General features: G+C 40.2%; 3 protein-coding genes and 1 non-coding gene across 5 annotated transcripts; 2 read left to right on the forward strand and 2 right to left on the reverse strand.

Moving 5' to 3' along the window:
• Window positions 1-1,449: 1,449 nt before the first annotated feature.
• LOC4333090 (protein ELF4-LIKE 3) lies at window positions 1,450-3,662 on the reverse strand. The gene is made up of 2 exons (XM_015772707.3): window positions 3,463-3,662; window positions 1,450-2,302 (listed from the first exon to the last, which is right to left on the reverse strand). Exon 2 carries the CDS (start codon window positions 2,233-2,235, stop codon window positions 1,891-1,893), a length of 345 nt encoding a protein of 114 aa, XP_015628193.1. The 5' UTR covers window positions 2,236-2,302; window positions 3,463-3,662; the 3' UTR covers window positions 1,450-1,890.
• Window positions 3,663-18,984: 15,322 nt separating this feature from the next.
• On the reverse strand, window positions 18,985-22,321 carry LOC4333091 (uncharacterized protein At2g37660, chloroplastic). Of its 2 annotated transcripts, XM_015772476.3 has the most exons (9): window positions 22,040-22,321; window positions 21,649-21,735; window positions 21,499-21,557; window positions 20,610-20,705; window positions 20,348-20,428; window positions 20,032-20,091; window positions 19,775-19,948; window positions 19,425-19,520; window positions 18,985-19,324 (listed from the first exon to the last, which is right to left on the reverse strand). In XM_015772476.3, exons 1-9 carry the CDS (start codon window positions 22,236-22,238, stop codon window positions 19,250-19,252), a joined length of 927 nt encoding a protein of 308 aa, XP_015627962.1. In that variant the 5' UTR covers window positions 22,239-22,321; the 3' UTR covers window positions 18,985-19,249. The 2 variants fall into 2 exon arrangements, with proteins under 2 accessions (XP_015627962.1, XP_066165135.1); XM_066309038.1 differs by lacking the exon at window positions 20,348-20,428.
• Window positions 22,322-22,547: 226 nt separating this feature from the next.
• LOC4333092 (probable small nuclear ribonucleoprotein G) lies at window positions 22,548-24,724 on the forward strand. The gene is made up of 4 exons (XM_015772477.3): window positions 22,548-22,655; window positions 22,755-22,777; window positions 24,253-24,374; window positions 24,498-24,724. Exons 1-4 carry the CDS (start codon window positions 22,621-22,623, stop codon window positions 24,558-24,560), a joined length of 243 nt encoding a protein of 80 aa, XP_015627963.1. The 5' UTR covers window positions 22,548-22,620; the 3' UTR covers window positions 24,561-24,724.
• Window positions 24,725-25,043: 319 nt separating this feature from the next.
• On the forward strand, window positions 25,044-25,191 carry LOC112938449 (small nucleolar RNA snoR135). Its single transcript, XR_003241649.1, has one exon. It is a non-coding gene; the product is annotated as a small nucleolar RNA snoR135 (small nucleolar RNA).
• The last annotated feature ends 1,715 nt before the right edge of the window (window positions 25,192-26,906 follow it).

The following is a 26,906-nucleotide window of genomic DNA, read 5'->3' on the forward strand; positions in this document are numbered from 1 at the left end:
TACAGATTTGTAGCCAGCTGCAGCACGGACTCCAAGACACAATGTGTATATGACATGTGGGACCATATATTAATTGTGCAGTATATATTTATAGGTATATGAATTGTCTATTAAATTGACTATAAATGATTTGGAGCTATTAATTGGCTATATTGTTAAACTTGTTCTTATATTCTGGGACAGATGAAGTATTAACTAAGCAAGTTCATGGACTTATTAGTGGGATCCCTTTTACTTCTGTGACATGATGCACACAACCGCTGTGTGCTTACGGTTAGTTCTCTCTGTTAATAAAAGTATATTTCAGTGTCCTGAACCTAATTGCATATCCCAAGAATGTTTCACAAAGCCATGCATGCCATTGGCTTAGATAGAGATATGCAAGCCTTTTGAGGGAAGAATGCACAGGTAGTACAGGAGATGACCCTCTGCAAAACCATTCACTGGCAGAAGTGCAGAACAAAAGAGTGGTCAAAAAAGCTGGCCAGCTTCCTTCTTTTGGTTCATCAGATTCTGGTCAAGTGCTGCATGATTGGCAACTTAAGAGTGCGTGGAAGTTTGTTAAAGATTTCGTTCCGGCTGGTTTTGGTGTATCTCTGTTATTTGTAAAACTTAAATTCACACAATTTTGGATATTCTGAAACTATATTATGGTGTCTGTTTATCTGCATTTGGTCCAGTTTTTCTTTATTGAAAAAGAACACATTCATAACTTCACATGAATCGAATGCCTGTACTGCAAGAGGAATAAACACACATTTACGAGATGGGGTCAAATGCGCTCATCAGGGGAATCTCATGCACAACCCAGCATCCACTTTATAGCAAAAAAACATGCTCTCACCAAAAAGGACCTGATCCCATTGGCAAGAAAAAAAAAGTACTTTCCACTACTACAATTTTTTCAGGAGCAGAGAAAACAAGTGCAATCATCCAATGCTGAATGCCCACACACACTGCAACAGATTTCTGCAAAAAGTGATGCTGTTAAAAGGAAGGCTTCATTCATTCATTTTTATTTCTTTTTTACAGGAATAGGCTTCATTCATTCATGTAGAGAGAGGAGAAAGAGAGGAGGAAAAAAAAGGAAAATGGCAACAGATTCTACTACTGGTTTCTGGTATGACCAAATAGCAGCAGTACGAATTCAAAGAATATAATAGTATTTTGTTTGAAAAGGGAGAGATTTGTTGGGCCCCATCATGGCATCATCCATCCATGACATTTGGTCATCTATCTATCTATCCCTAACAGCAGCAAGATAGTTTTCAGTTCATCTAGCATTTTCAGTGGAAGATCCACTACTAGTAGTAAAGAGTTAAAAGAAAAGTAGGAGTTTACCAAAAAGGTTTTCAACTCAAGTGGAGCCTTTTTTAGTGCAGCCAACCAACTGAACAGAAGCTGATACACTGTTACTGAACTTCAGATTGGAAAGAAAAAAAAATGATGTTTTTGGGAATTCAGAGAAGTGCTCACTCTCTTGTATTGGCATTGTTGCATCAAAATCCATATAATAGCTCATCATATCAGCTACAACAAGATGAAACAACAGCTACAAGAAAGAACCGAAGATGATTGTACTACCTCCGTTTTAGGTTATAAGACTTTCTAGCATTACCCACATTCATACAGATGTTAATGAATCTAGGCACACATATATGTCTAGATTCATTAACATATATATGAATGTAGGCAAATGTTAGAAAGTCTTATAATATGAAACATCGGGAGTAGTTGTGAGGGGGCGTTAATTGCTCATATGTAGATTTATAGATTATAGCTAGATATACAAGCAAGCAAGAGCTCGATCTTTAAGCTAAGCTAGCCGAAATTGGAATTGGAATTGGAGAATTGGAGGTGGTTAATTGAGAAAATGAGAATGGTTCTTGTTCAGTCGAGGTGGGTGGACCTGACACGCTTGTGGCCGGCGTGGCGGACGGCGGTGCCGACGGAGGCGCCCTCGGAGGCGGCGGGGCCGGGGGAGGAGGCGGCGAAGAGGGAGGAGAGGTCGGCGTAGAGGTCGACGACGCGGCGGATGTTGTTGTTGAGCTCGCGGATGAGGCCGACGTTGCGGGAGAGGTCGCCGGGGACCTTGGACTCGTGGTTCTGGTTGATCTCGTTGATCAGCACCCGGTTCTGGTCCAGCAAGCTCTGCACCTGCACGAAGCTCGTCTGGAACGCGTGCAGCACCTTCCCGTCCTCCGCCGCCGCCGCCGACAGCGTGTCGCCGTCCATCGCCTCTTTGCTTCTGCTTCTGCTTGTTCTTGCTCTCTGCTTGTTCTTCTTTTGCCTCTCTGCAATTCTGCACCCCAAATGGAAGGAAATGGTGAAGAGTGAGACGACAAGAACAGAAGCTCGATGGGCGATGAATTGACGAGTTCTTGAGACAAAAGAAAATACTAGTACATTCTTTATCTATTCGATTCACCGCTGAAAATGGTGAGACGACAGAACAGATGCCTGATGAGTTCTTGACGCAAAAGAAATAATTAATTGTTTTTTCTTTATCTGTTCGGTACAGCACTGAAGATTTTGCAGTTCTTTCCATGAATGAAAAGCAAGATTTTTCAGTTTTTATCGCGAAATCTTTGCAAATTGGAGCAGCTGTAGCGAGGAAATGTAAGATTCACTGTTTGGGGGGCATATGGGACGACAAAAGCACTGTTCAACAAGATCAGATGTACTTGACGAATCTTTATTTGCTTGGACCCAATAAAAACATGATTAAAACCTTGGAACTTTTTTCCCCATATGTAATCTCGAAATTAACGCAATGGTTGGGGATAATATATATATATATATATATATATATATATATATATATATATATATATATATATATATATATATATATATATATATATATACACAAGAAATCATGTAAGTCTAAATTCCAAGAAACACAAAGCGCGTCAAATTTGGAGGGGAAAGAATCAAAGAACTCAAGAAGAAAGAAACAGTGGTCGTGCGGGAAGGGATGATGAGTTCGGGGAATAGCTGAGATCCATTGAATTCTTCGCGAGCAACCGGAGACGAAAGATTCCCAGCAAAAAATAGAACGAAATCAAGAACAAGAACCCAAAAAAACAAAATCCGTTACTCCGATGCGAATGAGATTGGTTTTCGACCAAAATTCGCTCGAATCAGTAGAACAAAAGGGGAGGGGAGGCGACCGAACCGAGAAAGAAATTCAGGCGAGAATCGCACCGGGGGGGGGGGGGACACAAGAAATCCATGTGAAAACTGTCTCAACAGGTCAACCTTAGGCACGGCCAGAGCACAAGATACAAGAACTTGGAGGCGAATTTTGGCCCGCCAAGATCCTAATAATCCGCACAAGAAACGAAAAGAACAACTCGTCGCTCGCAAGAACACAGCAGCAGCAAGAACATATTTCACTACTTCTCCCAACATAATTCCCGGACTAGAGAGAGAAAGCGAGGAAGGGCGAGCTTGACTCACCTCAAGGACGCCGTAGCATCTGCGCTCCTGATGAGATCATGCGACCACGAGAGAGAAGAGAAGTGGAATGAAGAAGAAGATGAGATTCCACAGGGGAATAGGAGGAAAAGGAGGATGGATGGGGATGGAGAGAGAGAGAGGGAGGGAGGAGATCAGGAGATCCTCAGACACACGAAACTACTCAGGCTAGCAGCACTAGCAGTGACCCATCATCTTCTCCTCCTCATATATACGGAGGGGAATAGTATACTTTTCTTTCTGTATTTCTCTCTGTAGCTTTAAAAGCTCTCCTTATTTTTCTTTTCTTTTCTTATAGATTTAGATTTATAGATGGAGGGTATTAGTAGTAGGAGTAGAATCTTTTGCTAGAGAGAGAGAGATTGAGATTTGTGGCATGTTCGGACACGTTTCTCCTCCTCGATCTCCTTCTGTATCTCCATTCTCTCTCCTCGCATCGTCTCACTGTCTGTGTGCTTGCTTGCTGCTGCAGCTGGGTTATCCTTTCCTGCCCGGCACGGTGCATTTCCGTCTACCGGTGGTAAAGTAATTACTCATGTACAGTGGTCATGTTTCTGAAAAAAAAAATTCTTTTTATTGGTGTACTCCCTCTATCCAATAAAAAACCAACGATTTAGTTCTTTTCGCGCAGGGAGTATATTTGTTCATGCGGTACAAACCAACATCATCTTTACTCGATTTCGGCTAGTCGGCAAAACATAGTGGGACACACTTATCAAATATAAACCTTGTTAAAATGTTCTTATCATTGTTCGTAAAGAAGTTAGTAGATTGCCTTCTTAACAAATGCAAGGGTGTGGTTAACATTATCAAATCGCCATCACACTGAAGTAAGGGTTGTTAAAATTCAACAATACTAAAAATGGTAGAATAATAATGCAAACATACTATAACCTTACTAACTTCTATCGGTAATTTCAGAAAATTTTACTTATAACATTTTTAAATTTTATAAGTACCAAATCAAATAACACCTCGACCATCTTAACATTATCAAATCGCCATCACACTAAAGTTTAGCATCACCAACTTTTGATCAGATTGATTTTTGCAACAAAACAAACAAACCATAAAAGCAATTTAAACCTTTCTATAATGGAACAGGTTATAGTGATAACAATAAAGACAAATGAAGATAACAAATGGTAGCCATTATTCGGGATGAAAGCTGACTAGGGGCCTATTTGGGTTAGCTAAGACTTTGAGAAGCAGCTGATTGGTATGCAGCTTCTGGTTTCTAGTGCATTTTCTAAATTCTACAACTATAGCTTCTTAGGAGAGCTTCTGATTCTGGAAGAAGCTGCAGCAGCTAGAAACTCCCTAAACAAGCCCTAGGATTCTAAAGGGAATGGGTTTAGAGACTTATACATGGCAGTGTACCATAGGGGCAAGTTATCGGTGCACGTTGTACAATGGGATATTTAGGCTTATGCATGGCAGTGTACCATAGGGGCAAGTTATCTTGTGATACCGAGCGAAAGAAGAACACATGGTTTGTAACTCATAATAGATTTAATTGTTACATCACATTCCGTGCAACAAAATAAAAGCCAGCTGGGCAAGGTATATAATGTGATATTGTTGAGGCGTGGTTTTTTTTGGAGGAAAAGAGAGCTTCATTACTTGAACGAAACAGAGGCGTGGTTTTTGAGATTCAACAACTCTTCAAATGGTAAATGAAAGACAATGCTAATTTCGCCCCCGTTGATTGGATCAGACAACAATATCAGCGTTCATTCTGAAGGTATATCCTTGAAATTTGGATAACCTTACCAGAGATCTGGTTACAAATCCTTAATTTCACCTCTCTCCTTTTTTGGTTGAAACTGATAATAAATGATGAGCAAGTCATGTAAATCTTACTCATACAGTGAGTTGTACCTCTTTCTACAAGTGTACCTACAACAACCAAGCTACAATTAATATCTCTTCAATGTTCAATTACTATGCTGGTGTGGACGCATAGTTTGGTTCCATTGTGGTGTTCTACTTGTCTCACATTGTCTAGCTTTGGACAGTTTTAGAAGTGTATTTGCATCTCACATAGACACTCATTAATTCAGTCCAAAGATTGGAACTTTGGAAGTTATAATACTCCCTCCGTCCAAAATATAAGAACCAAAGATGGGATGAGACATTTTCTAGTGCTACAAATCTAGACATGCTATCTAATATTCAATCAAGTCCTAGATTCTTATATTTTTGGACGGAGGGAATAGCTTTGTTTGAAAAGGCAATTTAAGCCGGATTGGTAAATTAGGCAGCCTGTACCTACCTTCACGTGGTGTACTTGGACATGCGTTTCTTGATATTCTTTCCTGCGTACATTAGAGACAATCAAACCAACAAATCTTCCCGATCCAGCCATCGTATTTTGCCTGAAATTCAGTTCTGATGAGAATATTCTACCAGAGAACATAGTCACTAGTCACTAGAGTAATAAGTTTATTAGAGCAGAAGCAATGCAAGCTACACATTTGAGGACCCTAAAAAATACCACATACACTAAAGACACGGTCCAAATTTTGGTTCCCCATACCGCAAATGGCCTCGTGAGAAACTTCAATTTTTCATTTCAGCCCTCATATTTTTCTCAAATTACAAAGAAATCCAAATTTTATAGCAAACACCTTAAAATGGAGAAAATAATATAAATCTCAACCCCACCCACCACCACTAGGTCCACAACCATCTCCACTTCCCCCACCCACCCACCTAGACGAGTTCACCGGTGATACCGCAGCCTCCGGCCTCTCCCCACTCTCCCCACCTCGGCAATGAACTCTGGCACCGCCGCCAGCCTCTTCCTTCTCCCCATCGCGGCACCTCTCCACTCCTGGACGCCGCTCGAGCCCAACCCACACGGAGATGCGGCGGTGGTCGAGGAGGCCGAGGCGGCGGCAGAGCCACTAAGCAAATCGACGACAAGGAGGTTGGCACAAGCAGGGGGACGACGGGCTCATCGGCTCATAAGCGGAGCACGACGTTGAGCTCGGCAGCACGCAAGCGGGGGACGATGATGAGCTCCGTGGCACGTGACCGGTGCCCCTCCACTCCTACTCTCCTTAGAGGGCGAGGACCTCAACGACGGTGGCACAGATTTGGAGTGGCGTGGGAGCTCGACCGCCATTGTCGTCGCCTCTCCCCTCTCATGAGAGTTGAGGACGAGCCATGGCACGGCGACAGACCCCGGCTCTCCTCTCCCCTCTCTGGACATCAGCTCCAGCATCGCAAATCGGGCGGCGGCGCGATATCTCAACATCGGGCTCCTCCACTTCACCTTCTCCAGTGGGTGACGGTCCTCTCCTCCCTTCTCTAGTTGAGGTGGCGAGGTCGCAGGGTGGCAGGGCAGCGGCGCACAAGTCGGTTGCAGCATCGGTTCTTTCTCCTGCTCCACTTTTGCCTAGCACCATTCCTTTTTCCAACTGAGGAGCTCGGTTCTTTGTTTGGAGCCGAGAAACATCACAAAGCCATGGCCCTCCACCTTCTCTATCTTCTACCACAACACCTATCCTATGTGGCACAACGAATCCACGCGACACGGTGGCGCGTGGAGGCCCTTCTGCTACCTCCAATTTTATTCATTTTATCTGCTCATTAAAAAAAATCATGTACACAATAATATAGTATCTCTGATATACAAATCCTAAAACTATAGAATATTTTTTATTAGTTTGCTTTCATACAACCCCACTTCTTTTTGTGCATTTCTTAGAGCTTATGTAGAGTGACTCGTTCTTTTTCTCCCCATTTATCTTCTACATCTTATCATTCAATCCTATAAGTAAACTAGGTGATTCTCAGCGCTTTGCTACGAAAATTACTAAGTAACTTTTAATATTTTTTAATAATCGAGCTAAAAGTAAAAATTATGTTAAGAGAAAAAAATAAATTTAGTAGACTCTGTATGAGATTGTAGATGAAATATGATATCCCACACTTTGATTATATGGATAAATATATGTTAAGTATTATAAAAATGATGGATATATATATATATATATATATATATATATATATATATATATATATATATATATATATGTTAAAAATATTGTGAAAAATAATATGAAGGTAGATGATTGGATGTTGATTTGTAGAATTTAATGAATTATAGATGATGTTGCATGATTACATAAGTTTTGTATATAATTATTGCTAGTGTATGATGAGGTGACATGTTTGTATGTAGAGATTTAGAATTAGTGGGTTATAACTTTATAGTAAGATAGGATGGCTCGGCTAACGTTTTATTACATTAAACATTAAATTTAGACACAAGTTCATTACAGTACTGTACCAGAAGTTTGTTATCTAATCACCGACATTAGAAATTTGTAATAATTGACCGATACGAGTGCTAAATGCGTATTGATGGTTGGACCTGTTCATTTGAGATGTGCTTTATATAGGAGTATACTAGGTGAAACCCCGCGCATTGCTGCGAAAATTTAATATGATAACAATAAAATAAATAACGTGTAAGATAGCTAGATAACATCAGATTAAGTAAATTAATGTGGTTTATAATAATTCAAATTTAAATAGTATGTAGGATGGTGACTCAAACGTAAAAAGTAAGGTGGTATGACTTTATGGAAGAAAATAAGTAGGGAAATAGTTTGGACCGTAGATTAATCATCTAAAGGCTAAAAACAATTGTTGTGATATGACTTGATTAGAGAAAAAAAGGAGAAAGATAATTTAGACCATAGATTAATCATTTAAGCACTAAGTGATGATGAACTATATAAGTATATAGCGTATTATAAAACATAATAATAAAGATATACATTGAAACATTATGTGAATTATGTTGGATGATAATTTAATATGTTTGTATTTGAAAAGCTCTTAAATTATAAAAACTATAAATATATAGCATGTTTGCATGATGTTTAAATGTGATGATTGCTAATGGATGATAATGTGGCATCTTGTTAATTAGTGGATGATGATGTGGCATCTTTGCATGTTAAGTTTAAGGAGTTAGCGGGGGATAACTTTATAGTATAGGATATGAGTATAAGTCATAACTAATTTTAAATTAACTTAAAGGTACAAGTATACAACTATTGCCTTAAAAATGATATCTCTGTTTTTTTTTTGGTTCTGGATATGCGTCTTTGGAAGCTGTATAAGCTTATGCGTAGGACCAACAATGATATCTCTCGTGATTCATGCTTTAACTTTCGGCTAAATGCATGGTTGGATCTTGTCATTTTCATTTGGTCCTCTACTTGACCCACTGGGACACAGAGCTTCCAATAAACGCCGAAACACTTTGCTGAACATCCTTGGTTGTATGGTCAAAATCTCATGGAGATGTCCCTTGTGCCAGGTAGGCCATCACAAAATCAGCTGATGATCACTCATCACTCGCTCTCCTTAAATACCACTAGGTTGCTGCCAAATCAAGGAGCAGAAATGCTGCGGCTACCAAGAACATTTACACAAGAGAAACAGGCGAGTGCTTTGCTGACAATTGCTGGGCTTCCCACTCACAGTGATAAATCCATGAAAGCATTAAACCTATCAACAAAATCAACCAACTATATAGTTTATAATTAATTGCAAAAAAAACAAAGTTTCCTAAGTAAATTTCTCTAGAAATATAGATTTGTCATACATGAATTTTTCACAATTTGGTCCTTTTCAAAACCTTATTTTACAAATAGACCCATGAAAAAAACTTATTCCAAAAATGGTCCTTTTTGGACGCCAAAGTCGCTTGCACCGTGGTCCAATAGGATGGCACCAACAACTCTGGTGCCATCCTCCTGCCACCGTGGCGGGTCGGTGCTGACATGGCAGAGGAGCGCGCCAATGAGGCTAGCACCGCCCTCCCAACCCACGCCCTTTTTTTCCTCTCCTCTGTAGAGGAGAGATGTCTTAGGAGCACATAAGAACCAACCATAGAAAAGTTAAACTCAAATGGATGTAATATGTGACCTGTAGAATTTTCCAAAGCTCTACCGAAAAGCTTCTCGCCTCGAAAACATAATCTTGCAAGCGGAATTTGGAGGTTCTAATTTCACCAAACCCGATGAAGCGGGGGACAATCAGATGTAACTTTTTATGTACATGTCCATGGGTATAGAATTTGCCTAATTCCGAGTCCGTATAAGAAAGTTATGCATGTTTTAAGGAAGGACACTCGAGTGTAAAAGAAAAAACTCAACAAACCCTATTTTTTTATAGGATACTATTTTTTTTGGTTTTTTTTACTATAGGAAAAACAACGAAAAACAGGAAGTCTCCTACCGATATAATCTTGAGTGAATTTGAGGAGAAGGGAGAGAGAGCAAGAACAAGCAGTCGAACTCGGACTTGGGAGGGGGGGGCGCCAGAGAGGCTGGCGCGCTCCCCCTACCATGTAAGTTTCTGACCTCCACGGTGATAGAAGGGTGGCGCCAGCAACTCTGGCGTCAAAAAAGGACTATTTATGGGTTAAGTTTTTCTAGGGGTCTATTTGTGAAATCAGTTTTTAAAAAGAATCAAATTGTGAAAAATCCAGTTTGCCATACTCATTCCGTTCTGAAAAGACGTTTCGTGTTTTTCTCAAATTAAATTTCTTCAAGTTTAACTAAATTTGTAGAAAAATATAATATTATTTCAAACCCAAAAATATATATGCTATAAAAATATATTCAATGATGAATTTAATGGAACTTCATATAGTAGATATTGTTACAATTTTTTATATAAATTTTTGACTTATTACAAACATAAAATGGCTTATGGGGGAAATTATATGTTAGGGTAATACTAACTGTTAATCTAAATGTTACATATGGTTTTAAGAAACTGCAAATTCATACTTTGTTCAATATAAGAGTAACCTAATACAAATATAACATATATATATATATATATATTATAACTATAAATCTGGATTTAGTCCTAAAATATACTAGTATCATATCTGTTTGTATTTGGGACGAAGATAGTATATGGTTGTTTTGTGCTGCTTTGAGCGCGCCTGACGTGTGGTACAATTGCCTTTGATTGGGACAGTTCTGTTTTCTAATGATGATTCGGATAGGTTTTCAAGCGAAAACAAATAAGCATGTCCACATGCTTGTATAAGCCAAGTAAGAGTTGCTTCACTTTACATATCACCTTCATGAGTTGACTGACATATATGCAAGTCAAAGTCAATGCAGCCGTAGATTTTAGACTTTCTGAAAAGTGGAGTATTTATGTTGGTTGATGAGACCCCAATTTTTGTTTTGAGTGAGATTTAATTAGGGCCTATTTGGTTGAGGACTAATGCTCTACACATTAACTAAGATGACTAAGTTCAGTCTTGTCACATTTTGTGGCAAACAAAATGATAAACTAAGGGGTTGTTTGGTTAGCATCTAATTTAGTAGATAGTGTTTGTTTTCTGCCACAACTTTACTTTCCTTAGCTCTTAGCCACCTGACAGACATGTCATATATTTTATTTTTCTTACCTAACTTTGGTTAAGCTTAGTTTGTCATTTTATTTGCCAAAAAAATGTGGCAAGATGAAGCTCAGCTATTTTAGTAAAAAATATGTGGCGTCATTAGTCCCCAACCAAACAGGCCTTAAGCTAGGGCTGTCAAAAAAAGCTCGAGGCTCATGAGCTATTCGAGCTCGACTCGTCCTAGGCTCGATTCGAGCTCGACTTGTCCTCCAAACGAGCAAGCCCGAGCCTGTCCCAAAGCTTGTGAGCTTTATCGAGCCGAGCTCGAGCTTCTAACGAGTCTAGTAATATATGATTTTTTTTGTTGTTATTTAATAAATTGGGAGATCAAATATGTTATTTGTATGCCTTGTATTGGCATCATATATTTATTTTATTATTTTTCCTCTTCTGCTAATATGATGAACCCTAAATTAATTATTTTTTAAAGATTATCCTTTGAAATATACATTGTTCTATTTAAAAATCAAGCTCGGTAGTTGACTCGAGCTCGAACCGAGCCTGTTTGAAAGCTCGAACATTTTATAGGCTTGGCTTGAGCTTGGCTCGAGTTTGTATCGAGCTCGAGCCTAGGCAGACGAGCTCGCTCGAGCTCGGCTCGTTGACAGCCCTACCTTAAGCTTAGATAAAGTTAGATAAGAAAATAGAGTGTATATGACATATGGCCAGGTGGCTAAGGTTATGTAAGATGGATTTGTGGCATGAACCAAACATTATCGACTAAAACTGTAGCTTACCTAAGGTAAGGTGTGGCAAATTTAACTGTAGCTTACCTAAGGTAAGGTGTGGCAAATTTAGTTGCCAACCAAACAACTAGTCGTTTATCTGATCATGAAAACATGTCACTCTTACTCCATATTGGTAGTATAATACTGCAATCTCTCCGACAAAACTTTGATCACTGATATTTATATTGTTGTATACTAGTACTTCCGTTTTATATTACAAGAATCTTTAACTTTTATCTAACTCAACCTTTTTTAAAGTTTGAATAAAGTTTATAAAAAAACTTAGTAATATTTTTGACACCAGATAAATATATTACCAAAATATATTCAATAATAGATTTAAATGCATTTGGTGTTGTAAGAGTTACTATGTTTTTATATAAATTTGATCAACCTTATAAAAGTTTGATTTTAGAAAAGTCAAAATCATTTTATAATACGAAATGGGTGGAGTATTTGTGAAATCAAACAAAACTGAAATATTGTTAAAATATTTTTCAAGACATGTCAATGGTATGAATGTCAATGGTACTAGAGTAACTTTTTCCAAGACACTGCCAGATGCCAATGCTGTCGCTGTGAATCTCATGCAAGCTAGGGCCATATGATGTAGTACTAAGTCCGTCCTAAAATAAGTACAGCCGTAGATATCCGTCTCCAACGTTTAACCGTACGTCTGTCTTATTTAAAAATTTTGTGAAAAATTTAAAAATATTTAGTCACACATAAAGTATTATTCATGTTTTATCATCTAATAGCAATAAAAATACTAATCATAAAAAAAGTTTCTACGTAAATAGTACAAAACTGCACTTATTTTAGGACAGAGGGAGTACGTTCTCCTCCATGATAGATTCATTTATGCAAGAGCAAATGAGTGAATGACACTTTCTGTTACTGAAGTTTCGCTTAGAGCCAACCTTTACCTAATATTTTTCTTTGGACTAAATATTTTGGTCTTTGTTATTTTACCACCTTAATGCTAAGTGACGGCTCTGGAAATTTTTCCTTAACAGTGCCTACTTCATGTTCGAAATTGCCATATCACTACAAACTTAATATAAATTTACAAAAATTGCTCAAAATATAGTACAAAATAGTCCCTCCGTCCCAACATCTAAGGATTTTTAAAACTTCACGACGGTTTTCGAAATGCTACTTTGACTAATATCATTTATATAGATAAGTTTTTCAAAATAAAAAGATTTACATACTATGATACTGGTGGAGAAACCATCTCTGGTCGGTCGACCCAAATCCACAATAGTCCTGGTTCCATTAAAAACCGGGACTAAAAACGATTTTTAGTCCCAGTTTATAAGCATAACAGGACTAGATGATTTTTATTCCTGGTTGGAGTTACCAACCAGGACTAAAGATCTAACTTTATTCCCGGTTGGTGTTACTAACCGGGAATAAAAATCAACACGTACTATATAATCCCTATTACTTATCCTCTTTTTCCGTCCACACAACGAACTCTTTCTCTATCTCTTTTTTCCTCTCTAAGTCCTTATCCTTTCTTCTTTCTTCTTCCTTAGTTCTTCCTTCTTCCTTGGCGCCGCTTGGATCGGAGCGAGAGCGGCCAGCCGCTTGGAGCGAGAGCGGGCCAGGCGGCAGCCGGCGGCTGGTGCGGCAGCGCGGAGGGACGGGTGGCGGTGGCCGGCCGGCGCGGAGGGGAAGCTGGTGCGACGGTGGGCAGCAGCGCGGAGGGCCGCGGCGGCGGCGCGGGGGCCGGTCGGCGTTGAGGGGAGGCGGTGCGGCGGCGGGCAGCGGCGCGGAGGGCCGCGACGGTGGCGCGGCGTCGGGCAGCGCCGTGGGGGCCGGCCGGTGCGGAGGGGAGGCGGCGCCGCAGCATGGCGGTGGCCGACCAGCCGGCGTGGAGGCTAGGCGGTAGCGGCCGGCCGTCTCCTCTGTTGTTTTTTTTAAGAATTTGTGATTTATTGCAGGATCATGTGATGAATTTGATTTGTGTGTGATGTGAACTTGTGATGTATTTGTGATGAATTTTGTAGAAACTTGTTGTCGACGTTTGATGTCGCGATTCCGGTATTTGCATAGTATGGGGATCGTTGGTACTAGGGTATATGCAAGACTGAGATAAAAGAGATGGAGACTGGGATTTTTATACAGGTTCGGACCCCTGAATTGTCAGGTAATAACCCTACATCCTGTTGGCCGAAGCCGATATTGCTCTTATTCACCATAATCACACCAATACAATATTTGGGGCAGCCTATCTAACTGTTGTCGATATGGCGGTCTGAAGGTCTGACTCGTAGTCGACAACAGGGTAGTCTTCCTCCTCGAGTTCGTGCCCGACGAGATCAGAGACAGCGCTTTCATCTCTCCTGACAGTATCCGGAGACATCGTAGGGGACTAGCCGTGCTTATCCCTGAAGTCGATATCCGGTGTCTTGTCTTGGCGTATGTTGGCTTGTATGTTGTGGCTTCTGTTGTTCCGTAGATTGTGGTGGGTGTGTGCATTGTCTCTTCTATGGTGGGTCTTGTATTTATACCCATAGGTGTCTCCTTGTCCAAGTAGAACTAGGGAAACCAATATGGATACAATCCGAGTAGTCCTTGTCGTTTCCATGCAGAACTCTAGTTGTCTTTCCTTATCCGGAACTCCTCCTATATCCGCAGGTTGTTTCCGTATAGGACATGGTATGTGGTGGATCCTGCCGAGATTTAGTCAACTACTATTAGGTATGTGGTATCCATAACCCTGACAGTAGCCCCCGATTTCAATGCAAATGAGCAAGTTCATATTCTCAACCGCAGATCTTGGAGGAACTGTTATCGAGCTCTCATGACCATTCTCGATGAGTTCAGAGATAACGTTAGACTTCCTTTATCAGCCTCGTGCGGGCACCTAAAGGGTTTGTCTGAGTCAATCTCCGACGTCAACCAAGAAAGTAAAGAGCATACGACTAAGTCTCCCGTCTTACTGTAATCGAGAATTTGGATTGAAGTCAAGAAATTTTATCTCGGCGGGTACACCATTTCTTCATTCCGTATTCCTTGTCGAGATCCACCAACCGTTCTCGAGCGATCGAGAAGGTGTAGAATCTGCGACGAAGCCTTATCAACACTTGTCGTACTCGCCTTAGTCGATCTTGGTGTAGAACCATAGAGACATGAAGTCTTCGATAATGTCGAATAGAATTTTCCTGAAATCAATACTCAGAAAAGAATATTAGATAGAAATAGCCTCCGAGCGAACGCTCAAAGGGTAACATGTTATAGAATGTATGGAAAACCGAAAATGAATTAAACTTACAGACCAATGTTTTGTATATGAGCGTCTACTCTTTTACCGACTTCGATCAGTCAGTTTGTTTAGTTATACACTCTCCCTAGCCCCCAGCCTTGTCGTCGGAGAATCGTTCTCGGAGGATAAGGCTCTTGGACCTTTGACCTACCTTGGTTGAACAAGCACTGATCCTAGCCCCCAGCCGTGAAGTTGGAAAATCCAATTTCCGATTACACGGCTTGGTTAATACGCACGGCGAGAACTCTTACACGACCAGATCTTACATGGTCTTTCGTCTCTGAAGGATCCAACAAGGCCTTATCCGCTCTGGGCGTCCCTAGCCGAAGTTCCCTTAGGTTCCTCAGAGGCCTTGTCAAGACGGCGTAAAGGGACATTAGGATAGGTTTCAACGCTAGGTGTCTTTTGTGGTAAGGGATCTTTGGGTAAAACACTTGGCGATATTGTGCACCTGATATCAACTCTGTTGGAGTAGAGATAATGGGAGAATCGCTACACCTCTGGTCAAGAACCAGGTAGTAGTCGTAACTCAACCACTATAAGTAAATGTACGAGAGATCGTTACGATTGACTGGTTGAGAACCAGTGAGTAGGTGTCTCTCGATCATTTGAAGTCGTGGTACGAGGACCGCTGCGTTATTGCTGTAGTCGTACCTCGACCATCTGAGGTTGCGGTGCGAGAGATTGCTACGTACTGCTTCGAGGACCAACGAACGTGTAGAATCATCTCTCGAACACCAATGGAGGTTGCGGTGCGGGAGATTGCTACGTACCGGTTCGAGAACCAACGAGCGAGTAGAATCATCTCTCGAACACCAATGGAAGTTGCGGTGCGGGAGATTGCTACGTACTGGTTCGAGAACCAACGAGCGAGTAGAATCATCTCTCGAACACCAATGAGGGTGGCGGTGCAGGAGATTGCTACGTACTAGTTCGAGAACCAGCGAGCGAGTAGAATCATCTCTCGAACACCAATGGGAGCGCTAGAGTTGGTTTATTACATGTGCATCTCATGTGGCCAGTATGACTCACACACCCAACTTGTAGCATATCTGGATGTCCGTTCGCAATCATGTTGGGTGATCAAGCCGATAGCGTTCGCGAGGAATTATCCGTTACCAACCTTTTCTCGAGTAGTCCAGCCATGGCCGGTGCTATGAGATAGGTCGTCGGTCTTCGTTGGTAGGTTGGGCGTGACGACTCTACATCTGTCGAGATCGTTCTCGATAATGCGGTGTACTTGACCACAACCTACTCGAGTGCTCAATTGTCCCTGAAAAATATTTTCTAGAAGACAAGACATATAGCAGATAATATCGAGTATGTACTCAAAAAACTGCATGGATCTTCTAGCATTATCAGGATATAACGAGCAGATTAAATATCAGGGCATTATGTAAACCGTAGACAAGCATGATTTATACGGAAGGAAATAAAGCAAGCCCCCAGCGTTAGACCGTAGTCGATTTAACATCGGGGACACTCGCGCAATAGATAGTGTATAAAAAACATGCTCTAGGTAAACATAATAAATCATATATATGATAATATCGTATGGTCTGAAAAATAGGTACGGTAATTTGTATATAAATTATTGCGTACCTTTGTAGATACATGCCGGATGTATCTACGGAATTAGTAGATCAACTTAAAAAACCAATCTACCAATTACCTTGTTGCGTACTCGTTCAACATCATACGATCTGACATCTTTCGGTACGCCGCGAAGCTTGAGGCTTGGATGATCTCGATAGACCAAGTTGTCGATGACGATGATGGTTCTGATCTGGTTAGGTTGGATCTCCCCCTCAGCTGAAGTCATCGAGTAGCTCATTGTCGGAGAATCCATCCCTTAAACCCATCTTGTCGAAACCTTGAAGCACCAAAAGATCCCCTACCTGGCGCGCCACTGTCGACGTTTGATGTCGCGATTCCAGTATTTGCATAGTATGGGGATCGTTGGTACTAGGGTATATGTGAGACTGAGATAAAAGAGATGGAGACAGGGATTTTTATACAGGTTCGGACCCCTGAATTGTCAGGTAATAACCCTACATCCTATTGGCCGAAGCCGATATTGCTCTTATTCACCATAATCACACCAGTACAATATTTGGGGTAGCCTATCTAACTGTTGTCGATATGGCGGTCTGAAGGTCTGACTCGTAGTCGACAACAGGGTAGTCTTCCTCCTCGAGTTCGTGCCCGACGAGATCAGAGACAGCGCTTTCATCTCTCTTGACAGTATCCGGAGACATCGTAGGGGACTAGCCGTGCTTATCCCTGAAGTCGATATCCGGTGTCTTGTCTTGGCGTATGTTGGCATGTATGTTGTGGCTTCTGTTGCTCCGTAGATTGTGGTGGGTGTGTGCATTGTCTCTTCTATGGTGGGTCTTGTATTTATACCCATAGGTGTCCCCTTGTCCAAGTAAAACTAGGGAAACCAATATGGATACAATCCGAGTAGTCCTTGTCGTTTCCATGTAGAACTTTGGTTGTCTTTCCTTATCCGGAACTCCTCCTATATCCGCAGGTTGTTTCCGTATAGGACATCATATGTGGTGGGTCCTACCGAGATTTAGTCAACTACTATTAGGTATGTGGTATCCATAACCCTGACACTTCTGATGTAATTTGATTTGTGTGTAATTTTTTTTAGGATTTGTGATGTATTTGATTTGTGATGTAATTTTTTAGAACTTTAAGATTTGTGATGTGGACTTGGGATCTTACTTCGATTTGGGATATGCATACCACCCATATTCGGGAGAAAATAAAAAAGTATATGCATACCACCCAGATTCGGGAGAAAATAAAAAAGGAAAAAAAACCTGGCTATCCTCTTTAGTCCCGGTTGGTGTTGGACTAAAGATACCCTATCTTTAGTCCCAGTTGGTGTTACCAACCGGGACTAAAGATCCATCTTTAGTCCCGGTTATTTCAACCAGGATTGCTACTCCCAGTTGAAAACCCGGGACTAAAGGGGGTTCCCAACTGAGAGTAAAAATGGTTTCTCTACCAGTGATAGTTTGTTTAGTGATAAATCTAGTAACACCATTCTCATGTGATCAATCTTTTTAATTTTTTCGCTATTAATAATTAAATTTAAAAATATTTGACTTAGCAATATTTTAAAAATGTTTATATTTTGGGTTGAGGAGAGTAGTAATTATTTTTGCAAAAATATAATATGAACATACAAATATGTCAAAATCTAGAGTGGTAGAAGGCCTACATGGACCATGCCTTGGAGCCGCCACAACTAATGTTTATGTCGAGCCACATCCAATCTTTTCTCTGGCAAAGATGTAACTTGCACATAACTAGAGGAGGTCGTCACTATGAGGATGCATATGTTGTTAAGGCTGCTAAATACGCTCACAAGGAGATTTGGATGGTTCAAAATGTAGTAAAAAAAAAAGAGAGCAAAAACTCAAGTTCGAAGTGAAAAGTTACAGAAAAAGTGTTCCAAAGTGAACAAGATATATTTATCCAATTGCCATGTTTCTCTGTTTTATAGTAATATTGTTAGAACACAATACATGGATTTTGTCAAACACGAAACGTCTGGAACCAGTTGTACAAAACAATATTCCCTCCGTCCCATAATATAAGAGATTTTAAGTTTTTACTTGTAATGTTTGACCACTCGTTTTATTCAAAAAAATTTGACATTATTATTTATTTTATTTGTGACTTACTTTATTATCTATAGTACTTTAAGCACAACTTTTCATTTTTTATATTTGCAAAAAAAATTTGAATAAGACGAGTGGTCAAACGTTGCAAACAAAAACTCAAAATACAGAGGGAGTACTAAAGTTCGGCACACCATTTTCCCAACCCATTTACTCACATCTATCGTTTTCCGCGGGCATGCTTTTCAAACTACTAAACAGTATTTTTTTCAAAAATTTTCTATACGAAAGTTGTTTTAAAAATTCATATTGATCCATTTTTTTTAAAGAAAATTAACTGATGCTTAATTAATCACGTGTCAAGAGACCACTCCGTTTTGTCCTTCAGAAATACGCTTCCTGCAATTTCAATTCAGTAGCACAAGTTTTCAATCTCTCATGAATAAATGGGCAAGTACAAGTACCATGATCGACCGTGTGCGATTTACATAATATTCACAGGTTTTGAGAGGTGAGTCTGTACATAGCACCATTTCAGAGTTCAGAATGCAAACTCAGAGAACCACAACCAAAATGAGCTTCAGATTCAGCGCAACTGCGTTGCCACACGACTTCGTGGTGGAAATACCGCAATCCTTTCTTTCCCAACAAAAAAATTACTGCATTTCAATCATACTTAACTTGTCACCGTTTTCGTCCGCTCAGCAAACCATGCCTTCCAGTCAGTAACCTTTTCGTCACCATTGGCCACCTGAAGTATACGCGGAAGATAAGAAACAGGCCCTAAACTTGTTTGAGCTAGTAATTATCTAAAAAATAAGAACCTTGAAGCATATGCTTGAGCTAATTACCTCAAAAATGAGTGTTGTCTGGGGAATGGAGTCCAGGGCCTCCACACAGATTGTAGCAGCATCTTCTTTGCTCATTCTTCCCTTGGCTGCTGCACCCTACATAGTTCAAGAATCATATGAGAGTTTACCAAAAAGCAGAACATCAGAGCAGCAAACCAAATTGATGTTCCCAAAAGAAAATATTCTTATCAATTTGCCTCTTCAAACTGCTAGGTGGAAACTACAGCATGCTTCGAATGAAGGGAACTACTAATGGTCTAATATTACATAACGAACATTATAATATTTGAATGTCTTTGCCTAGCTCATTGTGCAAGGTTACTAAAGTAAGATAATTGCCATGCTGATACCTCTGTAAAATCGAAACCTCTATCACCACCAGGAGTGCTTTGCATCGAGCCAGTCCTGATTATCGTGGATGGGATCCCAGATGCAAGAACCACTTCTTCATCCCTCTCAGCAAGTTTCCGCAGTTTGCTGTTCATAATAGCTTGGAGACCACCGCTACCTCTGTAGACAGAGAGCTGCATTCTTATCAAGATCTCATATGGTTGGTGATTGAATCTAAGCTGAACTGGATTAGACAAAGTTACAAAAGCACTGAAACCTGGGATAGCAGAACAATGTGTTGCACACCCTTGAGGTCCAAGTCAGAGAAGAAACCATCCTATTGAAGCATAAATGTTTAAAGGAAGCAAAACTTAGAATGAGGAAGGAAAGGGAACTCTAGAAGCGATACGACGTTTTCGTGTAAGTATGGAGCACAGAAATGGTTCACAATCTCTCATGCCATAACTCAAATCTAATAATCGTTATCTAAGAAAAATACTAAACCCCACCAATACCCTAATCATCAATTGCAGTCAATGTAATTAGGTAATCTGATAAATCAATAGGCCAAGAAAACAAAGTTTGTAACATACATCAGCTGGACAAATTATAGCACGAACACCCCTTAGTGCTTTCTTTGTGAAGGACTTATCTTCCATATTACCAACCATGCACTACAAGGCAGCAGAGAAAGTGATTATGAGGATAATATTTCACTAAAATTGTTAGTACAAGCATGATGAGAAAACATCCAAAAACATCTATGGCCTTTTTCTAATAACTGATGCACCAAAGAGGTGGTATACAAGAACGAAAAGCATGTTAAAGCTATATGTGTGAATTACAAGCTGTCACCTCCACGTAAGTTCCAAATGCTTCTTCAGTGGATCGCCTGTCCTTCACTAATGCTTTTATTCTGGCCCTTTTCAGGATTAATGATAATATCACCATCTGAAAAAAAATATGGGCAGTTTAATATGAAGCAACCGAGAAAAGTTAAAAGGAACATGTAACTCAAGATGAAAACAAGGAACTTGCAAGGTTCACTAAGAAAACTATTAAAACAAAGAACAGGAGTCTTTCTGGGCCGACCCAAGCTAGGCCAACCAAATTTACTTAAGATTAAGGGTTACGTACAAATATACAAGCTTTCTTACTTCAACAAGAAGCTGTCAAAGTAGATGGAAGTTGCCACAAAAGCGACCTCCCAAAAGAAAAACAAATTACGGCTCGGTTTTACTCTCCTAAATTCCTGATAGTGAATTTATCCGTAGACTGTCTCTTGAGCATTTGTTAAGGGGGCCACTCATGTGTGTGTGCGGGTATGGTGGTGTGCATGCACGTCTGTGTTCCATGCAGCAAAAAAAGGAGAAATGATTGAATCATAAAATGGTTTCTCCAATAAGAATATGCATAGAAAGAATATTCAGCGGAAATCCATATAGGATATTATATTATATGGAAATAATTATATACACCAATCTTAAATCTCAAATTACTCGCCTGACATGTGGCTGTGGATCTACATTATCTATATCCTGAAACAATAAGTTGATGGTATAAGTTTCAAATTATTGCCCAATGATCTGATCATGTGGCTGTGTACCCACATATCAAGATTGTAGTATAATATTCTGGTCACTACTCACTAGTGAATGGCAAGCAACTTTTAGGCTTTGTGAACATTGGATTCGTTAGCAAATCTGCAGCAGAACAAAAGAGTAACTTGAAGAATAATGGCAACCTGTCCAATCTCGCTATCGCCATTGGTGACTAGCACAGCATCTCGAGGCTCCTCGATATCTATTTCTCGTCCCAAATTTGCAATAAATAAGAAACAGTGTCTAGGAAAGGGTAAAAAAAAAAAAGAACGCAGCGTACTGTTTCTACGCACCTGAAGGCTCATCCTCCCCATCCTCAGCACTCCCATCCTTGGGAAGCAAATCGGGCGCTCCATACCACCGCCTCAACTTTGGACCCCCTATACGACGAATATTTCAGAAGAATGCAACTAAGTCACATAATGCTTTAGCTAGTTAAGCTGTCCAATAAAATAAAATCAGCTTAATTTTAAAGACTTCGTCCACTGACAGACAAGGCAATGTAATGACAGCAATTGCATGTCAAACTACCAAAGTACATAAACAAGTTTGATATATTTTTTTTCTTCATTTTTATAGCATCACTGCACGGCTACCCGTGCCCATGAATCCTGCACCAGCAACTGAAGAATCGAGAATTTATTTTGTGTTGATTCAGGGGAAAAAAAAAGGGGGGAAACGCACCTTCGATGTAGTCGAGGATGCGGTCGGTGAAGCTGGCCTCGTCCTTGCTCCTGGACCGGACGACGACGGCGGTGGCGGCATTGAAGAGGGGCCTCCTAGAGAGTCTCGCGGCGGACGCAAGCTGCGGCGGCGGAGGAGGAGGAGGAGGAGGGCGCGGGGCGGCGGAGCGGCCGGGGAGAAGGGCGGTGGGCGGCGGCATATCTGGTGGTGGTGGACCGTGCTGCTTCGCCTGCGGCGCGTGACGTCACGTCGTCGTCGTCGGCCGGATTTCGCGTGCGCGGCGGAGGTGATCTCTCGCGGCGACGACGAGGATAAGGCAACAAGCTCAGTCATGGGCCGCCAACTCTCACGGCCCAGTTCAGCCATGGGCCGCTAACTCCGACGGCATCCCACGATGGTACGGGCCCAGTTCAGTCGTGGGCCGGGAGTTTTAGGGTTTTGAGGCGGCGGCGGCGGCGGCTGCTCCGCCTCCTCGCTTTAAAACTGGACGCGTCGGCTCGGGTTCCTCATCGCGAGGGTTTTTTGCTGCTGCCGAGAGGAGTGGAGGCGCTTCCAGATCTCCTCCCCTCTCTACTCCCGTCATGAGCCGATCGGGGCAGCCCCCGGATCTCAAGAAGTAAGCCTCCGTCTCCTCTCTCTCCCTCACGTGTGTTTCCATCGATTTTTAACTGGTGTTCGGTTTACTGATTTGAGTTTTTCTTTGGTGGGTCGCCAGGTACATGGACAAGAAGCTCCAGAGTAAGTAAAATAATATTAATAATCCTTCGTGGTTTAGCTATTGTAATTGTAGTACTCGGGTAGATTCGCTTTTGGAAGATAGTTTACTGATAGCTAGAACTGCGCCAAAGCTTTTGAATGGGATGAATAGGTGTAGTAAACTGTTCTTGCTCAAAACAAGGATGAATAGGTATTCAACTGTGGTAAGCTGTTCATTGCTCAAAGCAATAGATCGGTTGTTCAGGGTGTGCATTTTGTTTCATTAGCTGAATTTTTTGTATGTTTTTAGGGTTCTTGGCTTATGCATTTTGACCAATTGGTCATACATTTATGGCCTGAAATTAGCCCTATTAGAGGCGCCCTGATTTTGTTATCTTCTTTTGGCGTGGAGTCGCTGTTGTCAGTTATGTCCTCTTTAGATTGTTTATATTTGCTGTCTTTTCTACGTTGGTATTCCAATGTCCTAATGCCCTAAGTGATGAACTCAATATCTAAGCTATGGATTTATCTCCAAATGAAGCTTATTGTCATAGTTACTCTGATGGGCATTCTGTGATATGCCATTTCATGGTAACATCTAGTCTGAGTATTTATGCTATCATTCATTCATGTGTTCTCATATCCACAGTGTTGTATTTCATTGTTTTTCAGTTTCCTGTGTCTACTCTATTCATTTCAGTGGCATGTTTCCTTTGTAATTAACTGTGATTGATTTTCCTTCTTACTTTCAAATTGGTTGGCTGCTCTACATGATGATGATATCCAAAAAGCTATGGATTCATTCCAAATGAGGCTTTTATTGTCATAGTTACTCTGATAGGCTGCCATATCAATCTTTTTAAACTTGCCGGCTTATGCAAATCATCTCATTTCTTTGAGCATAATAGTTGCACAGTACTGTTTTTTTCTTTATCTTGGGTTGCTGTCGAGGGAAAAAATAAGTAAACCTGACCATTTTGTATTTACTGTTGTATTACCACTCTACATGATACATGATAGTTCAAACTTCGCATCTGATGCTAGATGGTATTATTGTGTGATTTCTTTCTGGTTATCTGTTTTTTGCTACTCTAAACTTCCATTGTGTCAATCATACTATTATGTAAAGACGAGGCCCATAATGTTGCTGGTATTGAATGAACATTTCAAGTTTTTTGTGGTTGCTCATAACCTGTTTGTAAGATGGCTACATCATGGCTGAAATGTTCTTTGGTATCACCATATATGTGATGTTTTAAGGTTTCCTTAGTCATTTTGACCTTAGTGGAAAAGACTGGTTCCTTGATTGGTGGTTTCATTTTTAGCTTCATTATTGAAGTCTACAAGTATATGACTAGAAAGGGTCATGCACCTCAATCCAATTGTGTTTTGCCATTTCATTATTTTAATCATCATCACCTTGATCTTGGTGAAATGATGGGTTTCAATATTGTACTTTTTACATTGAGGAGTCCTCTTTAGTGTCTAGTTGTAACACTGTTCAACTTTTTTTTCAGTCAAGCTGAATGCAAACCGTGTAATTGTTGGTACGCTCCGTGGATTCGATCAGTTTATGAATTTGGTGGTGGACAACACGGTAGAGGTCAATGGAAATGACAAGACTGATATTGGAATGGTGGTAAGCCTTCTGTGAAGAATCACTTGCTTATTTGTTTAAACTCTATACTTATTGCAAGGAGATTTACTAGCAAGTTGCAATATATACATTGATTATATGCTGATGCCCCTAAATCATTTGCAGGTTGTCAGGGGGAACAGTGTTGTGATGATTGAGGCATTGGAGCCAGTGCCCAAATCCCAGTGACTCCCGTGGCATATTCCTGATTCAGTAGCTATAGAGCTGGTAGCAAGAAAACTGATGTATATGCTGTTGATGTTCTTGTTGTACCTTGTCCTTAACTGATGTGTGGAATATTGACTTCGTTTCTTGAATATGGAATGACAAACCTTTGATATTTTTGTTTGCAAGCCCCAATTCCGTGTTGTGCTGATCCACACCATGCTCTTTGTAGCTGTTGTGTATTGCTCGTCATCTTCACAGCAGGCCTGGCTCCTCTGTGCCAGCTCCTGGTTCAAAGATGACTATATAAATGTTTTTTGGCAGTCCTTCGCATGCATTAAAGTAGGTTATTTGATTTGTTACTGATTTACATCGCCTATTGCGGAGGGCATATAGAATATTCGAAGAAACCTTGGGTTCTATTGAGCCTTTTGCTAGTTATTTCAATTTTTACTCTTGTGCCTTCGATATGGTTGATACCTTAGAATGCAAGGTTTTATTAAGCAGAGTGCAGGATTGTGTGTAACGGCATTACGCTGCTTATATGCTGTGCGTTTGTTGCCGAAAGTGTTTCCTGCTATAGAAATTTGAGGAGAGTGGGCAGTTGGGTTAAGCTTGATATCAGCTTTTTCCAACAATCATTTTCCTCACATGTGATTAACCACAAGGAGGATAGCTGTAGGTATAGTGGGCAGCTACAGTTTGAATAGATCGTTTAATGTGCTGTTTTATTGTCTTCTGTTTCATGCTTGCTAACTGCAATTCAAAAATTCAACTTTGGATTTGCAACGAGAAAATTTGTTGTTGGCCCCCAACCCTAAGCGTGTGCTGCTACAATAATTTGCAGTCAATGCGCATTGGAAGTTATTTTCTTGTTGCTTGTTGATCGTGCTCTATGTTTAATTATCAGAGAAGATTAGTTATACACATTCATTTAACACGAAGACACGGTGATTAAGATTAACACAACATGAGGTGATTAAGCTCAATGATGTATTATAATCACGATTTTCCACTCGACAGCGCAGCTCAAGCGAAGGACTATGTAAATACATCATACAATGTATTAAAATATAAAAAAGGGTAAAAAAAAATATGTAGTAGTTTACCCATCCGTTGGTTTATATCATGAAGTTTATGTTGACAGCATTCGGCGTCAAACATTATAAACCGGAGAGTAATTCAAATGAAAATAGCAAATATGAAAGAGCCTGTGTTTTTATCATCACACTGTGACGATAGTACCACTAATTATTTACATTAGGCTTATGTACATGACTTTTTAATTTATATTTAATAACTACACTTATCTATCTCAAGTAATAACTTTATTGTTATCTAGGATTGTCTCATACAAAACTATAATGCAAAATAAATCCAAAATAAACATATAGAAAAGAGATGAAAACAGTTCGGAAATTTTCTGGATTCTGAACCCGTTTTTGAAAACGGAAACTGTCAGCCGAAATTTTTAGAAACAAAAGCAAACGTGGAAATTTTTTGTCCAACCAATTTCTCGGAATTTCTAAGAGTTACAAAGGCCATCATATTAGGGGCTGTTTGGATGGGGCTAAAATTTTAGCCCTGTCACATCGGATGTTTGGACACTAATTAGTATTAAACGTAGACTAATAATAAAACACATTCCATAACCCTGGACTAATTCGCGAGAAGAATCTATTGAGCCTAATTAATCTATGATGATTAGCCCATGTGATGCTACAGTAAACATGTGTTAATTATGGATTAATTAGGCTTAAAAAATTGTCTCGCGAATTAACTCTCATTTATATAATTAGTTTTGTAAGTAGTCTATGTTTAATACTTCAAGTTAATGTCTAAATATCCGATGTGACATAGTCCCTGGATGCAAACACCCCCTTAATAGCCTAACCCAATTTAAGTTAGCATCCTAGCTGATTGTGTTTTGTGATGTAGTGTTGAGACTTGAGACAATAAGTGGACTTGACAAAGTTTGATGGGTTTTTTTTGTTCCGATAAATTTTCATTATTGTATCCGTGTCGGTTTGTATTCGCTATGTTTTCAATTTCGACAATATTCAATTCTGTTTTTTTATTTGGGGTTTCTGATTCCGAAGAAAAAAGTGAAAACAGAAACGACAGATGTGGTGTCCATCCGTTTTCATATCGTTTTCATCTCTACATAAGGGAAAACATTTTTCATGCCCTCAAACTAATGGCACAAAAGGGAAATATTGTGTATTTGATATTCCAAAAGTTATGTTGTTTCCTTAGGAAAGGGTGTTGTATTAATTAACTAAAGTTGTTCCACTCGAGAATTAGATGGACAAAAGTAGGAGCATCCATCCTCCACACTACACTATGCCTAGTCCTCCTGATTACAGTCTC

This window comes from Oryza sativa, chromosome 3 (assembly GCF_034140825.1).
Source record: "Oryza sativa Japonica Group chromosome 3, ASM3414082v1".
In the NCBI taxonomy this organism is placed as follows: Eukaryota; Viridiplantae; Streptophyta; class Magnoliopsida; order Poales; family Poaceae; genus Oryza; species Oryza sativa.